Source organism: Danio rerio, chromosome 4 (genome assembly GCF_052040795.2).
Source record: "Danio rerio strain M-AB ecotype USA chromosome 4, GRCz13ab, whole genome shotgun sequence".
In the NCBI taxonomy this organism is placed as follows: Eukaryota; Metazoa; Chordata; class Actinopteri; order Cypriniformes; family Danionidae; genus Danio; species Danio rerio.
The window spans coordinates 17,469,899-17,492,425 of record NC_141024.2 but is presented as its reverse complement, the minus strand read 5'-3'; the positions used below and the strand labels follow the sequence as shown (position 1 = coordinate 17,492,425).

Sequence of the window (22,527 nt, the reverse complement as noted above, 5' to 3'; positions counted from 1 at the left end):
GCTAAACGTCTTGTTGTGGAGTGTCTTAATTCATTTACCGCTGTTTGCTGCCTCAGTGCCCCTGAGCAGAGGTGAATTAATGGTGGTCATTTCTCGCCCTTCCTCATTCCATTAAACGGACACGGGCGCTCGCAGGCACCCATTGAAAGCAGAGAGGAAAAAAGCCCACAAAATGTGTGGTGGAGTTTAATGACTTATAATGAGATTCATAAAACATGGCTGAAATTGCTTGTGAAAAAAAAAGCGGTAAGGAAACGCGTTGACAGCAAGCAGGCTTGACATTTGGCCTCGTGTAATTAGGAATGTGCCAGCCTTCCTTCCCTCTAAATCTGGGCTCTAAATCATTATTCTCCACGGTGTTGACTTTGTCATGTTTCTGCGCTTAAGCTTTACCATTTCTGTAAATATTGCAGCCAAAATTACATTACAGTTTTTTTCTACCCCTTAATTGCTTGCCCTCCAAACACAATCTGCTTTGGCAGTACATGAGATGGTATAGGAGTTAACGGAGGCTGGGAGCTGGCAAGAAAAGCTGCACGCGCTCAGAAGAGGCCCGCTAAGAAGAGGAGATGAAGAGTTGAGAAGCTGGAGACAGATGATCACACACACAAGCTGTAGAGCAGCAGGCAGATGCCATCCGAACATGGCTGTCTGTCAGCTAAACTGGCAGAACAGAGAGAGAGAGAAAACCAAGCGCCGAGACGTCGAGGGAAAAGATGGAGTGAATGCGACGGGAAGACGGAGAGGAGAGATAAAAATACTGATGTACAGGAAAACATGGAAGACATGTCGAAAGAGGGAGACGAAAGGCCAGCGAGATGCTTCCGACAGTTTGACTAAACTGCGTCTGAGGGGAAAGTAGAGGAAGAGCTGCACTTCTTGTCTCTAATTGATTTGACAGTGGCCACAGAGTGTTTAGACCGTGATTGTAGAACAGGCGCTGGTGTGACTACTACTGAAATCGAACAAATTTCTTTTTTTTCTCTCTTTTTGAGTTTCTGTGAACACTTTAGAAACTTAGTTGTTAGTTGTTGTCTCTTTTTTTCAGCTGAAATGCGAGTATTATGGTTGTACCTTTTGGTAACTAACCCTTATATCCAACTCTTTTCAGTTTGGGTATATTTAGAAACTGAAAACAATTAAGTGATCACTTTAAATGTCTTAGTTTCTCTGGATGTATGATTTATATTTATGTGTTTGATTAGAACAGATATGACCAAACTAGGGCCTGCGGGCCAAAATTGGCCAATGGTAACTTTTGATTTGGCCAGTCACCCTATCTGAAAAGCGAGGGAATTCAAATTTATTGTAACCCTTTGTTTGTTTGTTTGTTAAATGCTAACTGAATGAAACGTTTCAAATGGTGTAAATTAATCATATTTTTTTCAAACGTACGCACTGTCACCCAACAATGCAGAGACTTTGGTGAGGAAATCAAGTCAAAGGCTTGACTAGTGTATTCAGCATTGAAAACCACTGTGTTAGAAATGTGATTTGTGTTTTTATTGCAATGAGTTATGATATTAAAATGTTATACTGCTTTAGTTAATACGATTTAAAGTAATGTTTTCGATTTATTTTGAAATATTATGAAATAAATTAGCAAATTAGCCATGGCAACTTTAATGTAATACAGTTTGGTATATTTACCTTCAGCCCACAGCTCACAATGATATTTTGTTTTTGACCTTTCATACTAAAAAGGTCATACTAGCCCCCCTGGATTAAAACATAGTTTTTCTTTTCTTCTGTAAGCAACTGCATGGTAACATTTCTTCCAAACTTCAAATAAAAATGTTTTTTTTAAATAACAGAAACTATGCCATGTTTAAGACATGTTAACATTCATTTTTAAACAACACAATACTAATAATTTTAACTTACATTTGGTTGAATATCCATGATTTGAATCACAATAAATGACCAATTGTCATTTTCTGAAAAGAAAAAGAAATTATTATTATTATTATTTTTGGGAAGAAATGTTTTCAGACCTGTAGGGAATAAAATTTACATTTTACTCAAATCCATATATGTTATAATACTTTTCAATTACAGTTTTTCTTAGTTGTTTTGGCACATTTTTCAAAACAGACTTAACAATTTCCAAACTGTGAGTGCAAATCTCAAAACTGTTTGCTGGAACTTCAGAACCTTATTGCAAAACATTTCATTCATGCTTCAAAACCTAGTTTCTCTTTTCAGTAATCTGGCGAGGACACTAAAACATAAAGTGCATATGTCATCGTGTGAGCCACACTGCTCAAAATGATTAGTTGCTTTTTCACCATGACAGTCAACCATGAAAATTGAGATTTCAAAAATCTGATATTTGTTGAAAAAAATAAATAAATGAACATTCATATATATAGAGTACATTTATTTGTGTACAAAAATGTATTACATACAAAGTGCAATCTTGCTTGTCCAATTACTGTATTGTATATTTCATTTTTCTTACGTTGCCACAAATACACTAACAAAATACAACAAAATATCATCCATGAAAAAATTATTCTTGATGGGCATCCTGTTGCTCTTGTTGGCCTTGCCAGATTACACTTCTTCCAATTGCTCTTTCACAAGCATTTTGCTGCAGTTCAGGATTGTGAAAGTTTTCATTCACAAAAAAAAGATGTACTGTGGGCAATCTACATATATGCTGCCAAATTTGATTGGTTAAATAGATAATGCAAATTCTATAGCAATTAGAGGTTTTGTTATCCATTTATCCATTTTCAGACATTACAAACAATGTCAATATCAGATATTTATGGTGTAAACGTGTGTATACAATTGTTTGATGATTGAATAAATAGTTTTGAGTGTGATGGCTTACACCATGAAAAATGATTGAGAAGCTGTGAAGAGTGACAGTTTAAATGAGACTCGACTCATCAGGTTTGTCCAACAAGCTATATGCAATTAGCATTTGTCCAAACTACAGACAATTCCACACTTATGAGCCAAAGCATTTGAAATTTCTTTAATCAGTACGAAATGCCACTCTGAAGTGAACAATGATCTAATTGTTTAGAGATCTAAACTTATTATTTTGAAAAATTACAATTTTATACAAGAATTGAGCCAGAGCAATTTAAAAAAGACTAATGTTCATTTTAATTCAAGTAACGAAATGTTTTAGTTTTATGGTTTTTGTTTTGACTTACTATCATAAAACCGTGAAACCAAATGGAATTTTAAACAAATATAGCACTTTTCAAGTGTATCATTTAACAAAAAAGTGTTGTTCTCACTTCATAACATAATAAATATACAGTTCACTTCATACACAAGATTATTCTTTATAATACTATTCAAGATTACAAACATTTTCTCATGTTTACTAGCAAAAATGCAAAATTAAATTAATTTAGCTCTGATCAAACTCCTAACACCATGTGCTTGCAGATTCCACTTGTTTTTGTTTGTGAACATTCAAAGTCAATGGCATTTCATGCATTTTTAAGTGTCCAAATACTTTTAAGGCCACTGAATCTCCAAACTAAGGTCAGCGCTGTCAAAACAATTAGCATAGCGATTGAAATTGACTCTTAATTTTCCAAAACAGTTCGATTTCACGGTTTAATGAAGTACATTCTTCTGCCATAACACATTTCTTTGATGTGGGTTGGATTTATGAGCACAAGCATTAATTTCGAAGTGTAAAATTACCTGAGACAAACTGGAGGAGAAAAACAAGTGCAAGAAAAAGCTTTATACCTCATAAATATTAGAGAGAGAGAGAGAGAGAGAGAGAGAGAGAGAGAGAGAGAAGATATTTCTACACAAGTTTTTTCTTTCAAGAACGCTGGAAAATTGTAGCTATTGATTATTTATAGTATAATTCTGCACACTATGGATGTCAATAACTACTGGTTTTTGACATTCTTCAAAATATTTTACTGTGTTCAACAGAAAAAGGGAAACTCATAAAGTTATGAGAACCAACTGAGATCACTTGATCCCTTTAAGATATACAATATTTGTTTGCATTCTCAAATTATACACAAGGGCGAAAATTTAACAATAACAAATGGATGGATGGATGGATGGATGGATGGATGGATGGATGGATGGATGGATGGATGGATGGATGGATGGATGGATAGATAGATAGATAGATAGATAGATAGATAGATAGATAGATAGATAGATAGATAGATAGATAGATAGATAGATAGATAGATAGATAGATAGATAGATAGATAGATAGAAAACAAATATTAAACAACTAAGCCAAGTAATAAGAATCTGAAGGATCACTTGGTAATTAAAGACAGGTGTGTTTGATCAAGGTTGCAGTTAATCTTTGCAGGAAGGTAGATCTCCAGAAACAGGGCACCCCTAAACTAGCAGAATACCAGAACAAATTATACAGTAATATACTATAGTTATCTTCCTTATGGCCAAACACTATAGTAAATTTAGCTCTTTTTTGTTCTGAAATACTACTGGCTCGAGTATTTTTGATGGATAGCCTAATTATTTATGTTTGTATTCCTGAGTCAGTTTTTTTATAAATATTTATTTTTTGTAAACCCGACTTCCTGCATGGAACATGTTCCTACTTTAACGTGATGAATCTGCTCTCACCGTTCCTAAACTTCTCCTCTGTTCTCGTTATTTTCATCTTTCGTCTTCATTTGATGCGCGCGCTCAGAGGAACACACACTTTTCGCAACTTTCTTTCCCTTCGAGGCTGTTAAAAGGGATGTCATCAGGGGTGGAGAATCTCTGGGTTTGTTTTTGGCGATGGGAGGACGTGTTGTTCTTCCGTACAGCTTTTTTTTTTGGGTGGGGGACTGGTGCTCAGCGTCCCGCTAAGCCGCTAGCTTTCGGACTCTAATCCCTTCATCCAGTGAAGAGCGATGACACTCCGTAAATACCAATAACAAATAATGAAACGTTGCTTTATCTGTGTGATGGGAGCCGAGTTAATCTATGGACCACTTTTGACACGCAATTAAAAGTGAAGAATGTGTCCCTCTTCGAGTTTAGGAGGAGTTCAAGGGTGGACCGCGCTCACAGCATCTGTGCGCGCCACTGGCTCGCGCGCTCCCGTCAGCGCTCTGTACTTCATGCAGATGAGAAGTACAGTGACAAGTTGAAGTCTCAAGAGCCTTTAGCTGCCTTGTTCAGCTTAGTGCTTTGATACGAATAAATAAGAAGAACCGTACATTTATTTTAGGTCTTCGTTTTGATGCAACAACGACTACACGGAGGCGTGAACGTACGTGTCAGGTGAAGACTGGCAGAATGTAAATTACCAGAGAATATTTATGTTAGTTTCTATATATGCATTAGGCAACAGATGACATTCATGTTTGCAATCTGATAGATAGATAAACAAACAAACTATTTATTTTAACACTGCAGCTTAAATGAATGACTTAAACGAGAAAGGGGGAAATCAAGAAAGAAAAGTAATGTTTTATTGACATGTTGTTTAGCTTTATTCACTTTAGGGTGAATTCTTTTATCAGTTTACATTTTGCCATGACCTGTTGTGTGTGTGAAGGTGGTTACATGGACAGTAAAGTTGTAGGAATTACTTTATATTTAAAATGACCCCAGTACAGTGTACTGTTTCTAAGTTGTTTACAGTATATTACAGGCATTCATATGGCGTAAGGTATCACAATATAATAATTTTATCAAGTAATCTATAGGGATGTTTCAGTAAAAGTGCAAAATGTGTGAGAAATTACATTTTAAAATGACAAAAGAAAACATCCTAATCATTTTAGGCAATATATTATTTTACTCTGTGAGAACATAAAAAATTATTCCATCATAAAGCTATTCTCAATCCAGTAGTTCTTCTCAACCAGGGGGCCAGGGTTTAAAGGGGGCCTCATTAAACTTCAAGATGACAAAACAAAGATTAAAATATACTAAGCAACTAAAAGTCCAAAGCATTTCAATTTACTCTATATAATCCAATGTTTCTCACAGTTTTAAAAAAGCCTGTACTAATATAATATAATATAATATAATATAATATAATATAATATAATATAATATAATATAATATAATATAATAAAACATAATATAATATAATATGATATAATATAACATAATATATAATATGATATGATATGATATAATATGTTATAATATTCATTCATTCATTTTCTTTTCGGCTTAGTCCCTTTATCAATCTGGGGTCACCACAGTGGAATGAACCGCCAACTCATCCAGCATATGTTTTACGCAGCGGATGCCCTTCCAGTTGCAACCCATCTCTGGAAAACAACCATACATCCATCTAAAAATCTAGATCTTAAATATTTTGAGTAGAAATCGTGAACAAGATTCACATATTCAAATATTTTGCAAAATTCTTATCAAAAGTCAAACTGAAAACAATGATATTGTTGTGGACAATGGGGGCATTAAACATTATGAAAGTCTTCTTTATAAACCAAAAAGTCACTGATCTTTGTTTTAAAATTGCAGGATGTGGTCAGAGTACGAGTAGTCAGCCTGCATGCTCATCTGGAAAGGATTCAGGAACAGCGATGGCTTTCTGTCACACAGCAGCACCAGGTAAGCAACATGTGCACTTGAAAGACACAAATGTAATCCTAACCACCCTGTCACCTTTAATTCATGTGCATATTCAATATCTACAACAGATTTACATTTATGCATTGAGTGACATGTCCCAACTGGCATCTGAACTGACATCCAGATCTTTAACCATTAGGTTATTCCATCAATTATTCCATCAGTGAATAATTTATTTGAATAAGCAAGTCATGCATTTAAGTCACAAAATTTAAAATCTAGATTAACATGGAAATAAACAATAATTTAGGAAAATTAATATAGGTGCCTATGGAATTTAATTCATTTGTAACATTTATCATGTGACCCATTTATTAAACAGAAAGTCAAGTGTTTTTTGGATCAAATCATGGTGGAGAACTTCCATTCAAAATTACTGAAACAAATGATTTCAGATAATAATGTTAGTGCACAAATAATCTAGATCAGCAGTAATCTACATGAAAGGTATGCTTTTCGGTTTGCTTAATTTTTATGTCATCAAAATGGTGTAAAGAAGGTATAAAAAAACACCCAGCCTAATTAAACTAAACTAAGACTTTCTCCCAAACATCAAACCTCCACCAAAAGTCAAACCTACACCTGTTTAGCTTGCAAATTCAGAAACCAGTTAATCAGAAATGAGCAATATGTGTGCTTGTGAATTCTTCATATCAATTGTTGATATAAAAAAATCATGCATGTGTCAGGCAGCTACATCACACTGCCCTCAAAAGGTCTGTGCACAGCCCTGTCTAGATTTGATTTGTTGATATCGGGAGTTACGTTGTTGATATCAAAAATGAAATTCCTGAAATCAGCAATTCAATTCTTGATATGAACAATTGATCGACTCATATCCAGAATTAATTCATTAAATCAACAATTTAATTGCTGATATTAACAATGTAATTCCTAATATCATCAAAAATTAAATTGTTGATGTTAGGAATTAAATTGTTGTTAAGGGAATAACATTTTTGATATCAAGAATTGAGTTTGTGAAATCAGGTATTCCACTGTTGATATTAAGAATTTAATTGCTGATATTGGAAATTCAATATTCTTGATATCATAAATTACATTTGTTGATATTGGAAATAATGTTTTTTTATATCAGGAGTTCAATTGTTGATATAGAAAAATCAATTCATCAGAAATTTAAATGTTAAAATCAGAAATTACAACGCTGATATTTGGGGACTAAGTTGTTGATATCAGGAGAATTGTTGATATAATTGTGGCGGTTCATTTCGCTGTGATGACCCCTGATAGATCAGTGACTAAGCCAAAGAAAAGTGAGTGAGTGAGTGATAAGTGAGTAAGAGGAATTTACATATCATGAACTTAATTTGTGACATTAGGTTGGATTTGGTGGATTAAAATGTTGATATCAGGAATAATATTATTTATAAGATCTAATTCCTAAAATCAACAATTCAATCACCGATATTAACAATGTTATTCCTGATATAAATAATTTAATTCTTGATATCAACAATTGGAAGATTGATATAAAAAATAAATTCATTAAATTCCTGATTTTAGCAGTTTAATCTGTGATATTACAAAGTAATTCCTAATATTATCAATAATTCAATTGTTGATGTCAGTAATAACATTGGCGTTGTAAGGAAGGGGTGTCCACATTTGGTCCTGGAGGGCCAGTGTTCTGGAGAGTTTAGCTCCAACCCTAATCAAACACACCTGAACAAGCTAATCAAGCTCTTACTAGGTATACTAGAAACTTCCAGGCAGGTGTGTTGAAGCAAGTTAGAGCTGAAGTCAGCATCACACCGGCCCTCCAGGACCGAGTTTGGACACCCCTGTTGTAAGGAATAACATTTTTGATATCAAGAGCTGAATTTGTGATATCAGGAATTCAATTGCTGATATAGGATAATAAATTCATCATGAACGTAATTGTTGATATCAGGAATTAAATATTTGGGGATTAAGTTGTTGATATCAGGAATTAAATTGTGGTGGTTCATTCTGCTGGGATGACCCCTAAAAGATCAGGGACTAAGCAGTGGCGTAGGGCAAAACGCAGCCCCCTTATCACGCGGCCCCCTTGTTGATATCAAGAATTGAAATGTTGATATAAGGAATTACATTGTTGATTTTGGGATTTACATTGTTTACATCATGAACTGAATTTGTGACATTGTGAATTACATTGTTGATTTGAGGGATTAAATTGCTGATATCAGGAATTATATTATTAACACGATCTTATTCCTAATATCAACAATTTAATCCCCGGTATCAACAATGTAATTCCTGATTTAAACAATTGAAAGGTTGAAATCAAAAATTAGTTTATTAAATTCCTGATATCAACAATTTAATCTGTAATTTAACCAATGTAAATCCAGGGTTCAAAACTAAAGACATTTTCCACTGGCCCGACTGGACCAGAGGTTCAGATTTTTACTTGCCCTGCCAAAATGTTTACTGGCCCCACAAAAATAAATAAACAAATGAAAATAAATAAATAAATAAAAAACTGCTATTTCTTACCCAAATATTTGAAATAATTTGTCAAAAATCATGTCTGTGAATCTAGAATTTAAAGACTAAAAATGTTAAAATATTTTGCAGTAAAATACAGCAGTATGGAAAATGTGTTGGTATTTAACTGAAAAACAAAGGTGGCCGACCTAAAATTGACAGAAAACTATGCAAAACATCACTTTTTTTTTGTCGTGTTGTACCCATGTAAATATCTGTTTCCACAACGTTAGAAACAGACGTTTTCTTTTAGTCTCATAATTTGATGTTGCAGTCTCTTCACTGTACTGGTTTTTACCAGGTTGTGGAAAAAATAACGTGCTCACAACATCCAATCAGATAAAGGGAACCAAAAAGCAATATGGTGTTTACGACTTCACAGAAAAGGCAGCATTCAAAGAATTAAAAGCACAAATTCTTTCTCGATTCTAAGATTGTTTTTGTACACAACTGACAAATAGTCTTAGGCAACTTAAAATTTTGTGACAAGGCAGCACTGGCATGATCGTGCCAGCAACCATTCTCTCTACTATCCCGAACATCTCTCACACTGGCCATCGGACATTGATTGTTGAGCCCTGAATTCCTAATATCACAAATTTAATTGCTGATATCAGGAATTAAATTGTTGTTATAAGGAATAACATTTTTGATATCAAGAATTGAGTTTGTTCAGTCAGGAATTTAATTGCTGATATAGCAAATCAATTTATCAGGAATTTAATTGTTGATATCAGGAACTACAGTGTTGACATTTGGGTATTAAATTGTTGCTATTAAGAATTACATTGTTGATATTGTACAAAGTTTAGATATCAAGAACTGAATGTGTGATATAAGGAATTCAGTTGCTGATATAGGAAAATCAATTATATAGAATTGTTGATATCAGGAATTACTAAGCCAAAGAAAAGTGAGTGATAATAATTGATGAAATCAAGAACTGAACTGTTGAAATAAAGAATTACAGTGTTGATTTAGGGAATTACATTGTTTATATCATGAACTTAATTAAAGACATTAGAAATTACATTGTTGATTTGGGGGATTAAATTGTTGATATCAGGAATTACATTATTGATACAAAGTAATTCCTAATGTCAACAATAAAAAATCCTAAATCAACAATTGAATCATCGATATCAACACTGTAATTCCTGATATCAACAGTTAAACTCCTAATAAATTGATTTGCCTATATCAGCAATTGAATTCCTGACTGAACAGGAAGGAATAACTGACATACACTGAAAGACATTTCCTTTAAAACCTGCTCAAATCTGATTCAAGAATGGCAACCATCCATTTTATAATTCATGTTTTCATTTTTAACTTATCGCAAATGTAAAAGTTCAATTGATACTTTAAAGAAGCATGTTTTTAACCATGGGTTTAAAGAATTGTTGCCCTTGTAAAGTTTTAAAGGGGGCAGTTCACTACAAAAAGAATTTTGTAAACCAATATCCAGTGACCGTTCTACTAGGGATGTCAATGGCTGCCGGTTACCAACTTTCTTGTAAAATATTCTTCTTTGTAGTAAATAATGACAAAACTTTCAATTCTGAGTGAACTCTACTTATACTTTCCCCAAATCAGCGTGCCGAAATCAACGTAGACCAAATAAGCAGGTCATGTGATCCTGAAAACTCTTGAATGCATTGATCTGGAATGGAAGCGGCAGCCGCTTGTGTTTGTGTCCCTGACCCATGTGTGTCGTGTGGGCAGAGGGGTAAACACCGCGACGCGGCCCGCCAGCACGGGGCCAGCAATCTGCAGTCCATTTCCCTCCACTCACAGCGCAAATACACTGGGCTTTGTTTATGCTTCAGGGGCCTCCGCTGTTCAGAAATGTGAGAACGGCAGAGAGAAGGAGGAGGAGGAGGAGGGAGACGAGAACTTATCTTCTACTTTCCACGACGATTTAGAGGTTTTTACGAATTAAAAAAACAACAACAGCGAAAGCACCTCAGTCCCGGCAGATGGTTGTGTTCTTAAAAAAAACAATCTGTAATTCCCCCCGTTTTAAAGATGTTCTGTGGTCACCCACTCTGCCCTCAGGACTGAATCTGCCCTCACATTATTAAACTCTGCATAGAGAACAGTCTGGCATCGCTGGCCTGATAGAAATGTTTTGACATCGACAGCGTGCCGCCCTCTCACCAGACGCAATCACGCCGGTTTACCTTCCAAAACACAACGCCATCTATTTATTTATTTTTTTATTTATCCTGCAAAATGGATTTTTTTTGTCTCTCGCTCTTAAACCCTCCATTCTTCTCCCCCAAAGAGGTGCCTCTGTTCGCTGCAGATAAATAGGAATTCCAAACTCCAACGCTTCATTTGTCATGGTATGAAATCCAAGAGTGGAATCTAGAAATAGCTCCAGCAATGTTAATGTGCAGTGCCTGAGGCCTGATAACATGTAGGAGGTTTTTAGTGATATTTGCCTCTTGCATATTTTGTTCCGGGATTTTTTTATTTATTTTTTTTTTAAGAACGAGAAGAAAGATCTGCACTTTTTTTTTTGCTGCAAATATTGCGAAATGATATTCCGTTTTCCTCCACACTGGCTGAGCCCATTATTTGGCTATGACATTACAGTTTTAATTGAATTGAATGCAATTTACTCTTTAAGAAAACTTTTAATTAAACACCATATGGACAGATCGTGGGGAGAAGTGGCCTCCACAAAGTTCCCTGAGGGAAATTTGCGGTATAATTAAGAATATGAACTGTAATGACACTCCGGGATTTAATGAAACTTGCAATGCAAATAGGGCTATGTATAACCGGTGTCTTCTGACAGAATGACTGAAGTTCGGAGAGGCGTCTGGGGAAACCTTGTTCCCTTGAGTCTATTTTATGAAGACTACGGGTGTTTTGTGGGGGTGGGAGAGCGATGGACGGGCCATATGAGAGCTCACATGACCTTACCAAGGCTAATGGCGAACCCTGGATCACTGAAACATTTTGTAAATGATTTGCAACTCACATTTGAAAAAAAAAAAGAAAATACTGTAGGATGACGTCTCGGACTCAATTGAAATGTTGACCGCGAGAAGAACTTTGGTTATTTTTAAAATAGAAATGTGCCAATCTCTTGGGGAAGGTTATCAAGCAGTCACCTGTTTTCGTTTGACCAAATGGCCATCTTTTCACACCACACAACTGCTGTCAGCACTTATTTATGGCTGTGAAGAGATTCAAAACTAATTAATTCAAAATAATAGCGAAGTCACAAAAGTATGGAAATTATAATGTTAAAAAACAGGCCAATACACATAAATGTTTACACAACGTTATTATTATAATTTTTTAATTATTATTATTAAATGTATGATTATTATTATTATTTGTACATTCTGAGCAAAACAATAATGAATGTTAAACATATCTATTATGAGTTACAGTAAAAAGTAACTTATTTTGCCACAATCCTTTTTTAAATTCATTTAAAATGCAATCATTTCATATGATCACATATTCTTTCATATTATTGGGTCTATTAGCTATACATTTGTGTAAAATGTTAATGTTTGTTTTATTCTATAAAGGTCTGACAACATTTATTTTAAAAAAGCCATTTAGAGCATTTAGAGCATTACACTTTTAAGATCAGAATTTTCATTTGTTGATTTCATTTTATTATTCCTCCAAATATTGATTTCCAATCCTATGGTGACCGGAAGAGTGTAACGTGCTGCAATTTAGGAAGACACAGGCAATTGCAAAAAAAGCAAGCAACTTAAGAAAAGGTCTTCATCCATTTGACAGCACACATGCTGCAAATCCTCACAACTCATACACATTAAAAACGTGCTGCATTTTCTCACATTCATTTATTCATTTTCTGTTCAGCTTAGTCCCTTTATTAATCTGGGGTTGCCACAGTGGAATGAACCGCCAACTTATCCAGCATATGTTTTACGCAGCGGATGTCCTTCCGGCTGCAACACATCACTGGAAAACACCCATACACTCTTATTCACACACATACAGTTTACAATTTAGCTTGCCCAATTCACCTACAGCACATGTCTTTGGACTGTGGACTGGAAACCAGAGCACCCGAAGGAAACCCACAAGAACACGGGGAGAACATGCAAACTCCACACAGAAATGTCAACTGGTCTAGCCGAGGCTTAAACCAGCGACCTTCTTGCTGCAAGGCGATTGTGCTAGCCACTGCGCCAACAAGTTGTCTCATTTTCACACAACGCAAACTAATAAATAAAACAAATGACATTTTCTCACAACACTTGCATCATCGGAACACAACGGAAGTTGTTCAAATGCGACAAACACAGATGTGCCTTGACTATTGCTCAGTAAAGTTGTAGGTGATCTTTAAAAGAAGGGTTTTTCTTTGTTTATTTTAACACCCTGATTCCCTTGTTTTTTTGTGTTTTAATTTTCTAACTAACCGTAATTTAAATAGCCGGGTCTGTCACGTTTTTGCGTCCCCTTGGAACATTTCCATTGTGTTTGGTGCTATTTGAAAGTGCCGCACGTTTTATTAATTTGTTTGTGTTGTGAGAAAATGCAGCACGTTTTATTCATTTGTTTGCGCTGTGAGGATTTACAACATGTGTGATCTTTTCTGAACTTGCTGGCGTCTTTTGTAATTGCATGTGTTTTCTTGCAGAACATTAAGCTCTCTCTGCCACCATACTATACTGAAGCTAACACATTAGTATTGGATTGTCTAAAAATGTATATAAATTTATGTCTGAAAACATAGCACCCTTTTTGTTATTTTATTAAATAACATATTATATATATATAATGGAATGTAGTATATAAATATAATAGAAACACAAACAAATCTGTTTTTCTGAATGATGATAGATTGATTTCACAAATTTTTTTAACTTGACACAGACACCAAATGATTGGACATATAATGTGTAAATACACATATTTCTATTATAATGTTTATCTACGAACTAATATCAACCGTTTAACCATAAACATTTATATCAGACTTTTTTAAAGACTACAAGAAACCTAAACATCTTTCAACTTCTGACTAATATTAGTGACCTGTTAATAAGATATTTTATCTTCATGAAAAAGCAACAGACATGAGAGATTTCCCTTTAAATAAACACCACCACAGACTGTTTCGTTTGAGAATATTTGTGCTGAGCCACGAAAAGAAAGGAGCAAACCTGTAAGCAAGGCCCTTCTTTCCTTGTTTACTCCGCGATCCTGATGCATCTCGCCGGGGTCACGAGGGCGAGGGAGGACATCGCCTAATTACCAATAAAAGCTGAGGTAAAACGTCTTGTGTTGCGCAGATTCAAAGTCTGGGGTGAAAGCAGAGAGTAGAAATAAATAGCCGGGCAAAGATGTTAAAAGCCTGGTACACAAAAGAATTTGCAGCCGGAGCTCCATGAAAGCAGTAAATATGAGAGCCGGGATGACAAGAAACAAAGGCAAGGAATAGAAAGAAAGAAGAAGAAGTAGGAAAAAAAACAGGAGCTGTATAAAAGACAGGAAACACAGTGTTTTCAGCACAACAAACTCATTTACAGATAGCCTAGGACTTGAAAACAATTATCAGCCATCTTTCCTATCTCTATAGCTCCGTCTCGCGCTTTGTGAGGGCCCTTTGTTTTTCTCAAGGACATATTAATTATTTTAGATCAGCCTGATTTTCATGCTTGGAATAAAGCTCGTCTTTGTGTCGTCTAAGATTGGTCAGCCTTTTATGTTTTCTCTCTGCGTCTGAAGGCTGGAGAGACACATTTCAAAGTTGTCGAGGAGTGTTTGTTCTAATGTAGGTTCATTAAAGCGTATGTGTCCCCTGCGTTAAATGCACTTTTTAACGTTCAGATTGTGTGAAACTCTACTTTAGTCAAACTGACTTTATTTCACAAAACTGCATCAGTTTAGAGCAAAGCAAAGTGACAATAATTAACTGAAAGTTGCTTTAAGACTTGACGTGCAGGTGATTAAGGCAGAGAAAATAGCTAATATTTATACCCACATAAAAAATACTGCAGTAGTTTAAAGTCAATAATGTAGGACAGTGTTTTCAAACTATACTAAAGTGTATTAAACTATATTGAAAACAGCTGAATTCAGAATTATTAGCCCCCTTGTTTATTTTTCCCCCAATTTCTGTTTAACAGAGAGCAAATTTTTTTTAACACATTTCTAAACATAATAGTTTTAATAACTCATTTTTAATAACTAATTATATATATACTAGATATTTTTTCTAGACATTTATATACAGCTTAAAGTGTCATTTAAAGGCTTAACTAGGTTAATTAGGGTAATTAGGCAAGTTATTGTATAACGATGGTTTGTTCTGTAGTTTATCTAAAAAATACATATATATATAGCTTAAAGGGGCCAATAATTTTGACCAATGCAATTACAGAATTACCACAACATAATTATTTAACTGCTTTACGATTCAAAAACACTATAGTAGTTTTTTTCATGTGGCAACTTCCATAGTTGACTGCAAATTAGCAAAAACAATATTACAAGTATTCTTAAAGGATGTTTAAATATGCTAATGAAGCATTATTTAATTAAATATGTGGAGCTTATCAAACATTTGAAGAACAAAAATGTGAACACTGGATAGAGTCATGTTCAAAATCCTTTCCTTTTTTATTAGAGTCATTTTAGAGATTTATTAAGACGTATCTGACTTTAAGAACTTAGTTTGGACAACTTTAAAAATGATATTTATTTAGATTTTTCTCAACAAAACACTATCCTATCCTAACAAACCATACACTCTCAGAAATAAAGCTACGCGATCTGTCACTGGGGTGGTACCTTTTTAAAAGGTATACATCTGTCAGGTCTATAATAATACCTCAAGGGTACATATTAGAATCTAAAAAGTAGAAAAGTGTTCCTCTTAAAATTTTAAGTACTAATAATATATACTTTTGAGGTACCAATATGGACCCTTCGAGTACAAATATGTACCTTTTAAAAAGGTACCACTGCAGTGACAGATCACGTACTTTTATTTCTGAAAGTGTACAGTACATCAAAGCTTATTTATTCAGCTTTTAGATGTAAAATTTCCTAAAATGTACACTTATGGCTAATTTGGTGATCCAGGGTCACATATTAGAGTCAAAGGCTTTTACAGAGTAGATTCTTACTTAAAGGCACTTCATAAAATACTATATAAAAAACTATTTTCTCGATTTTTATAGAGTGAAATGTCATAGATAATCAGGCAACTCTTGTATTAACATTTACTTCTGGAATAACATTCAAAATATAAAAATGAATAAAGGTTTGATGCTGAAGTGAAAATTCATGCAGGTTCGAGGAGGAAAAAGAATTTATTGTCATTAAAATGTGTATTGAATTAAAAGCTACTAACACAAGTTGATAGAGTGCTATAAAAGTAACACTAAAAGGTATATTTTTTGTATTTTTAGAGGTTTTTGTTTGCATTAAACTTTCTAAAAGAATCCCAAAAATAAGACGTACATGAAATAATAATGTTTTTGCATGTAGTGAACCACAAATCAAACTTGTTACCTTTAGATCAGGTGATATCACCGTCCCTCAAAGCTCTCTAAAGGGGCCATTATATTTGCCTATGAATAAGCCTATGAAAAGAAAGGGCACATACACACACAGGCACCCCCAAAAAAACTCTGCATTCCACATTTAATTGAGAACAAAATCCTACAAACAGAGTCGGTCCAAAGTAAACGATTCAAAACCTCAATTCCGCCAATCAGGAGAGGAGATTGAGTCTCTGTGGCGATGATGACTCCGCCCTCTTGTGCGGGGCACAGATGACCGATTGTCCCACTGACTCGCAAAGCACACAAGCCGTACTGTAACACCTCCCAAAACTCCGTCACATTCACCTACTGAGACTAAACACAGCACTGTAATATTACAACAGTGATTCATGCAGGTAGAATGACTTCATTCTTCATTTCTTGTGTTGAATATACAGACTTTTATATAGCCTAATTATATACTATTATTATTATTATTACAAGCTAAAAATTCGGTTATATTTTTATATGAGTAGGAAAAAATTATTCTTGGTTAAATGTAAAAGGTGGGTATTTATTTTTTTATACTATTTTTATACTATTTTTTTTTATTTTTAAATAATAAAGCAATATTTGGTTTAATTACTCTGATTTTCAATCACAACAAATGAAAACATAGCTGTTATGTTATCAGACGTTCATAGAATAAAATACATTCCTCATATGGTACTCAAATTTATACCTAAATCCAAAGAAAATAACAGTTGTCAACTCTCTTAATTGTCTCTTTTATTCCATGCATATTGTAATTTACACAATGCTTAGTTTCTGTTTCGTTCACTTTGTCTTGTGGCTTCACAAATAATAATTCACATTATATTATTTATATTCTTTATATTTTGCATTTTAATTCAAATTAGCCCCGTAACAGGCCTGGTAAAAGAAGTGGTTCTTTTTTTCTGAAAATATGGACATTTTATGCAGTTATTCTCCTTATTTTCTATTTAATTATGGAGTTTAAATACTTTTTAAGCACTAATTTTTCTGGATTAGCCAGGTCATCAACCACAGTTTTTGATGTACCAAAAACATTTTTGAAAGATTTTGAAGAAAAAAATATGAGAATAATACTTATTTTTCAAATGCAAATTTACTATATCATACACCATTAAAAAAGGATGCTGTTCAAGTTTTAAATGAAAAACTAGCCTATTGTCATTTATTAGGCAAACACAAGCTGGCCAGCACATTTAACTTTCCTCAGTTACGCTGAAGCACGTCCAAAAAACGATTCTGCTTGGTCTTAAAGCCTTCTTCTATGGTTATTTTGACAATTTATTATGGCATAGCAGTCAAAATAGGTCAAATGAGCTTGTGTATGGGACAAATTTTGGACCTTTGTCAGTAAGTTATCTTTCGAATCACCCAAACCCTCCCTGGCTACGGGCCTGCAACTGACCTGTGCTTTCTTGATTTCATGAGGTGTTTAAACTAGAACATGCAAAACAAAAATATATCAGCACTAAACATACTGTCATTTTAACTGCTTTAATTTTATTACATTTAATAAATCAAATTAAATGTTTGCTTAATCGTCATTACACAAGAAAAAAAAACTCACCTCAGCTGCACTGCCATCCAGCTGTTCACTTTAAAATAACTAATAGGACATAAGGAAATGCAGATCTTGCAGTTATTATCGCTGAAAGTCATATACCACAGAGCATTTTATCATCTCCTGTACACTTAATAAAGAGGTCCGTTTTACTTTTGGCCATTGACAGCACACTGCTGCCATCTGTTGGCCATTGTTTGTGGCGCAAAAACCATTTGGTGGTAGGCTATATATTACATTATTAGACTTACAACAATATACTCTGCTTTTAAATAAACTCACATTACTGAATTCTTTATTATCCAGTGTTGCCCTACATTTCAAAGTTTGAAAGGTACGCTGACTTAAAAAAGGAAGATTAATCATCAACAAGCAAACTTGCCCTTTACAGACAGCAAAACAAATGATTGCAGGTTCCTCCGGAGATAAACACAAGATAAAAAATACACGAACAGCAAAAACAACACGATCAGAGGTTTGTAGAAAGAAACTTGATCATAATCAATGACCTGCTGTCTAACATTACTGAGAGCTCATAGACCAATATAGTGAACTTTGACCCTACAGGTAATGCTATTATACACACATTAGCAACTGAAGCACATGATTCCTGATTCAAGATTCATCATGAATATGAAGCTTTTAGTCTCATATTATCGTGTCTTTTGGGTCTGATTTAGTTTTTTTAATGACAGATTAACAAAGAAAAAATAGCTACCTGTTCATCTTGTTGCCTTTAATTAAAATATAAGAAATACCAAAAGTCCAAAAAAATTTAGGTTTTAAAAATGTTTAGGAAACGTTCCCATTAGGTTAAATAGCGTTATTCTTTTTATTTTTAAATAGTCCAGTATTTAGTCAATGTATTATCTTTATTATTGGGAAATAATAACATTATTAACAACATTTTATCACATTTTAGTCATCTTATAGACTATTAATGTTCTCAGAACAATATTTAAAACCTTATTAGAACATTCTGTCCATATTACATTAATATTTTTAGATAATAGAGCATTTTTTTCTTTCAACATGATTATTCTATCAACATATTAATAAGGTTGCATGGTAACATTTAGCCTACACAGCTTGTAAATAACATTATCGAATTTTCTGAGTTGGGCTGCATGATATTGGAAAAAAATAATATTGCAATATTTTTTATTTTGCGATATATATATATTGCGAAATCAGTACAATCGATTAGGCAGTATTAGTGCATCTTTATAAAATCTTATAAGCAATCTAAAAACGTTTTTGGGTCCCCGACACATTTTCGATGTGATCTGTACTATTTGCAGTGCATTTCTGTATTTGCTTGTATAATGAGTATTTTCATGCATAACAATCTGTGTATACAATCAAAAAAAGACGCAATTGAAAAAGTGTTTTAGAATTTTCTGAGTCTAACAATATTCAGTAACTGAATGATAAAAATAAAAACAATTCAATAAAACTAATCATTGTTCAAGTTTCAAATAGCACAATTTATTATGCCTGAATGCTTTTAAGGACATTATACAATCACAGGCATCAGGCACAAACACATGAAAATGATGAATTATAATCCAGACTCAACATTGCGTATATGCTCACAATGTGACTATTGCGAGCACATTGAGAAATTGATGCTTACACAATATATTGTGCAGCCCTAGTTCTGAGAACAACCCCTGTTAGCTGATAGATTTATGTGACGCTTAGGAGACCGAATACAATTAATGCCATATTTTGAGGACATGTTTGTTCTCAGAAGTGAACAAAACCTCTTTAAAACAGTCCCAAACCTTGATATACATCATCTGTATAGTTTAGTGCTATAGTTCTGGGTTTATAAGTAATAGCCTATTCTCGGCAATCTCACAAATAAAAGTACAATGCTGTCATTGGGGTGGTGCCTTCTCTAAAAGAACACTTTTACACTTTTAGATACTAATATGTACACTTTGGGTTCTAATTTATCAATATAGACAACTTTAGTACAACATGTACTTTTCAAAAAAAGTACCACCCCAGTGACAGCTCTCATACCTTAATTTTTACCTCTTTTAACCTGCATAATCAGAACACACTGTTTGAATTGCTTTGCAGATTGTAGACTAAACTTTCAGTGGTGTGACTAGCTGACAGTTTTGCATATTTGAGCATTTTTAAATTCTGCATTGTGTTTGACAGCCTGCATCATTCACAGAATGACACTGCTTTGATTTAAGCTAAAAACTTAATCTGTAATGACAAAACAAAGCAATAGTGACCACTTAAGAAAGTTCCTCAAACTTGTGTGGTGAAACATTACTGTTAGGTCCGATAAAGTCAGCACAGCTTCTTCTTACCGTCTTTCTGAAAATTCAAATTCAAATTTGTGTCTGCAGCATTAATAAAAATAAAGGACATCCACTCTTTGCCAATGTTGGGAGTGGAAGGAATGCAATTCAGACTGCGTTTTTCCTCAAAGCAACACCATTACGTAACAAAATGACACATTCCACGAGTGTTTTGATAGATTGGCGTTAATGTAAGCTGTTTTCAGACTAACAAGAAAGTTTTGAGCTCTGAAACTTACATATGAAATCTTTTATATGTGATCCTGGGTGACAAAACTAGTCTTATCTTGCATTGATACTGTACATGACAAAAGCCAAAATAAGTATATTATATGGGTCAAATTGATTTTATGCCGAAATTATTAGAATATAAAAGAGATTTCCTACTGTACATATATAAAAGTGTTTTAATAAGTGATGTGCATTGCTAAGCACTTCATTTAGACAATATTAAAGGGGATTTTACTCCCTATTACTTCACGTGTTGGTAACACTTTATTTTGATGGCCCCTTTGAATATTAGTAGATGGTCAGCTTAATATCTGTTGATACTGCTCTATCAACAGACATTTAACTGACTATAAGAAACTTTGCACTAACCCTAACCCCAACATAACAGTCTACTTATATAATCTAATGAGAATTAGTTGGCATGTAGAACTTAAATGCAACCAATGAACCATCAAAATAAAGTGTGACCAATAAACTTTTCTATCCCAGCAAACCATACATCAATGGAAAGCATTTTTAATAAGCTTTCAAGTTATATATATATATATATATATATATATATATATATATATATATATATATATATATATATATATATATATCTCAATTTAAAGATCTCTGATTTTGTGGTTCTGGACCACATATGTCAAAAAGTCAATGGTTAGGTTTTTTCATATTTGACCCAACATTGGGTTACGACGACATTTTTAGAGTGCAATTTTGATTTCTCAATCCATGACCCCCCATTGCAAGAAAAATGTCATGAATTGCCTGTATAACACTCATTTTATCCCACAAAATCATTTCACCCAGGCCACACAGGCAGCTCCCCATTGTCAACAGCGCTTAACATGAGCACTGACATTGACAGAGGCTGAATTGCTCCTGCTTTGAGTTCTGACAATGGCATTCACGCCGTCATTTTTGTACCACAGACAGTAGGCCTGTAACAACAGCATCGCAGTCAGGATTTGCTCAGTGAAAAGCAACGGCATCAGCGGCGAGATTAGTTTTGGAGCCCTCTCGTAAGAGTTAAGTGTCTGATACAAAGCCTGTTTGATCCTCGGGGATTGTGGGATGTAAAGCGTCTGAGTCTGTCAACCCTTTGTCATGATAGCACATGTTTTTCTCCATCTTCTTAGTCTATTGTTATTATCCGCTCTAGCAGCAGCTGCTCGCATTGTCATCTGTGTTAATCTGAGAGAATATCTTTGGCTCCCCGTGTTATGAACAGCTGTCGGTATTGTAGGAGAGTCGTTAATCTGATTCGCGATCTTTAGCTCCTCAATTTGGGGTTTTGATCCAGGCCATTACGCCGCCTATTGCATGTATGCTTTGTTGTAAATCTGAGCTGGAACTGATCCACATCTGTAGAAAAACACTCCACTGCCAGATGTTTTTACGCTGCAATCTTTCATCACACAATGACTTGTTTAGTTGAATCTGAATTGCTTTCAACAATTACTACTCAGTAAAGGAAACTTAACATGGAGTGCTTTGATAAAATTAACATCAAAATGCACCTGGATTGCACCAAACCACATACAGTTAAAGGGACAGTTCAGAAATGTCATCATTAACCCAACATCATGTTCCAAACTTGTATATTTTGTCATCCTTTACTGACCTTTCACTTGTTGCAAATCTGTTAGAGCTTCTGTCTTCTGTTGAACACACAAGAAGATATTTTGAAGAATGTTCTAAGATTTTTCATTGTATTGGTCAATATCTACTTTTGTGTTCAACAGGAAAAAAAAATCAACTTCTAAAGGTTTGGAACCACTTGAGGGT

At 34.2% G+C, this 22,527-nt stretch overlaps 1 protein-coding gene and 1 long non-coding RNA gene across 16 annotated transcripts in view; one reads left to right on the top strand and one right to left on the bottom strand.

Annotated features, from left to right (window-relative positions):
* LOC147844694 (uncharacterized) overlaps positions 1–5,076 on the bottom strand; it is a 26,990-nt gene extending 21,914 nt beyond the window's left edge. For 6 of the 14 annotated variants that reach the window (XR_015483071.1, XR_015483079.1, XR_015483076.1 and 3 more), the window contains exons 1-2: positions 4,597–5,053; positions 1,885–1,937 (exon numbers count right to left, since the gene is read on the bottom strand). Coding sequence is in view for 2 of the 14 variants with exons in the window: in XM_087248156.1 (XP_087104282.1) it covers positions 1,885–1,937; positions 4,597–4,633 (90 nt within the window). In the remaining 12 variants the exon portion in view is untranslated. Of the gene's footprint in view, positions 1–1,884; positions 1,938–4,596 lie in introns of all 14 variants that reach the window. The other 8 variants (XR_015483074.1, XR_015483073.1, XR_015483072.1 and 5 more) reach the window with 3 other exon arrangements.
* Positions 4,598–22,527, top strand: LOC137491538 (uncharacterized). Of its 2 annotated transcripts, none has more exons than XR_015483086.1 (3): positions 4,598–5,233; positions 6,464–6,553; positions 22,485–22,527. It is a non-coding gene; the product is annotated as an uncharacterized LOC137491538 (long non-coding RNA). The 2 variants fall into 2 exon arrangements; XR_015483085.1 differs by having other exon boundaries at positions 4,598–5,244.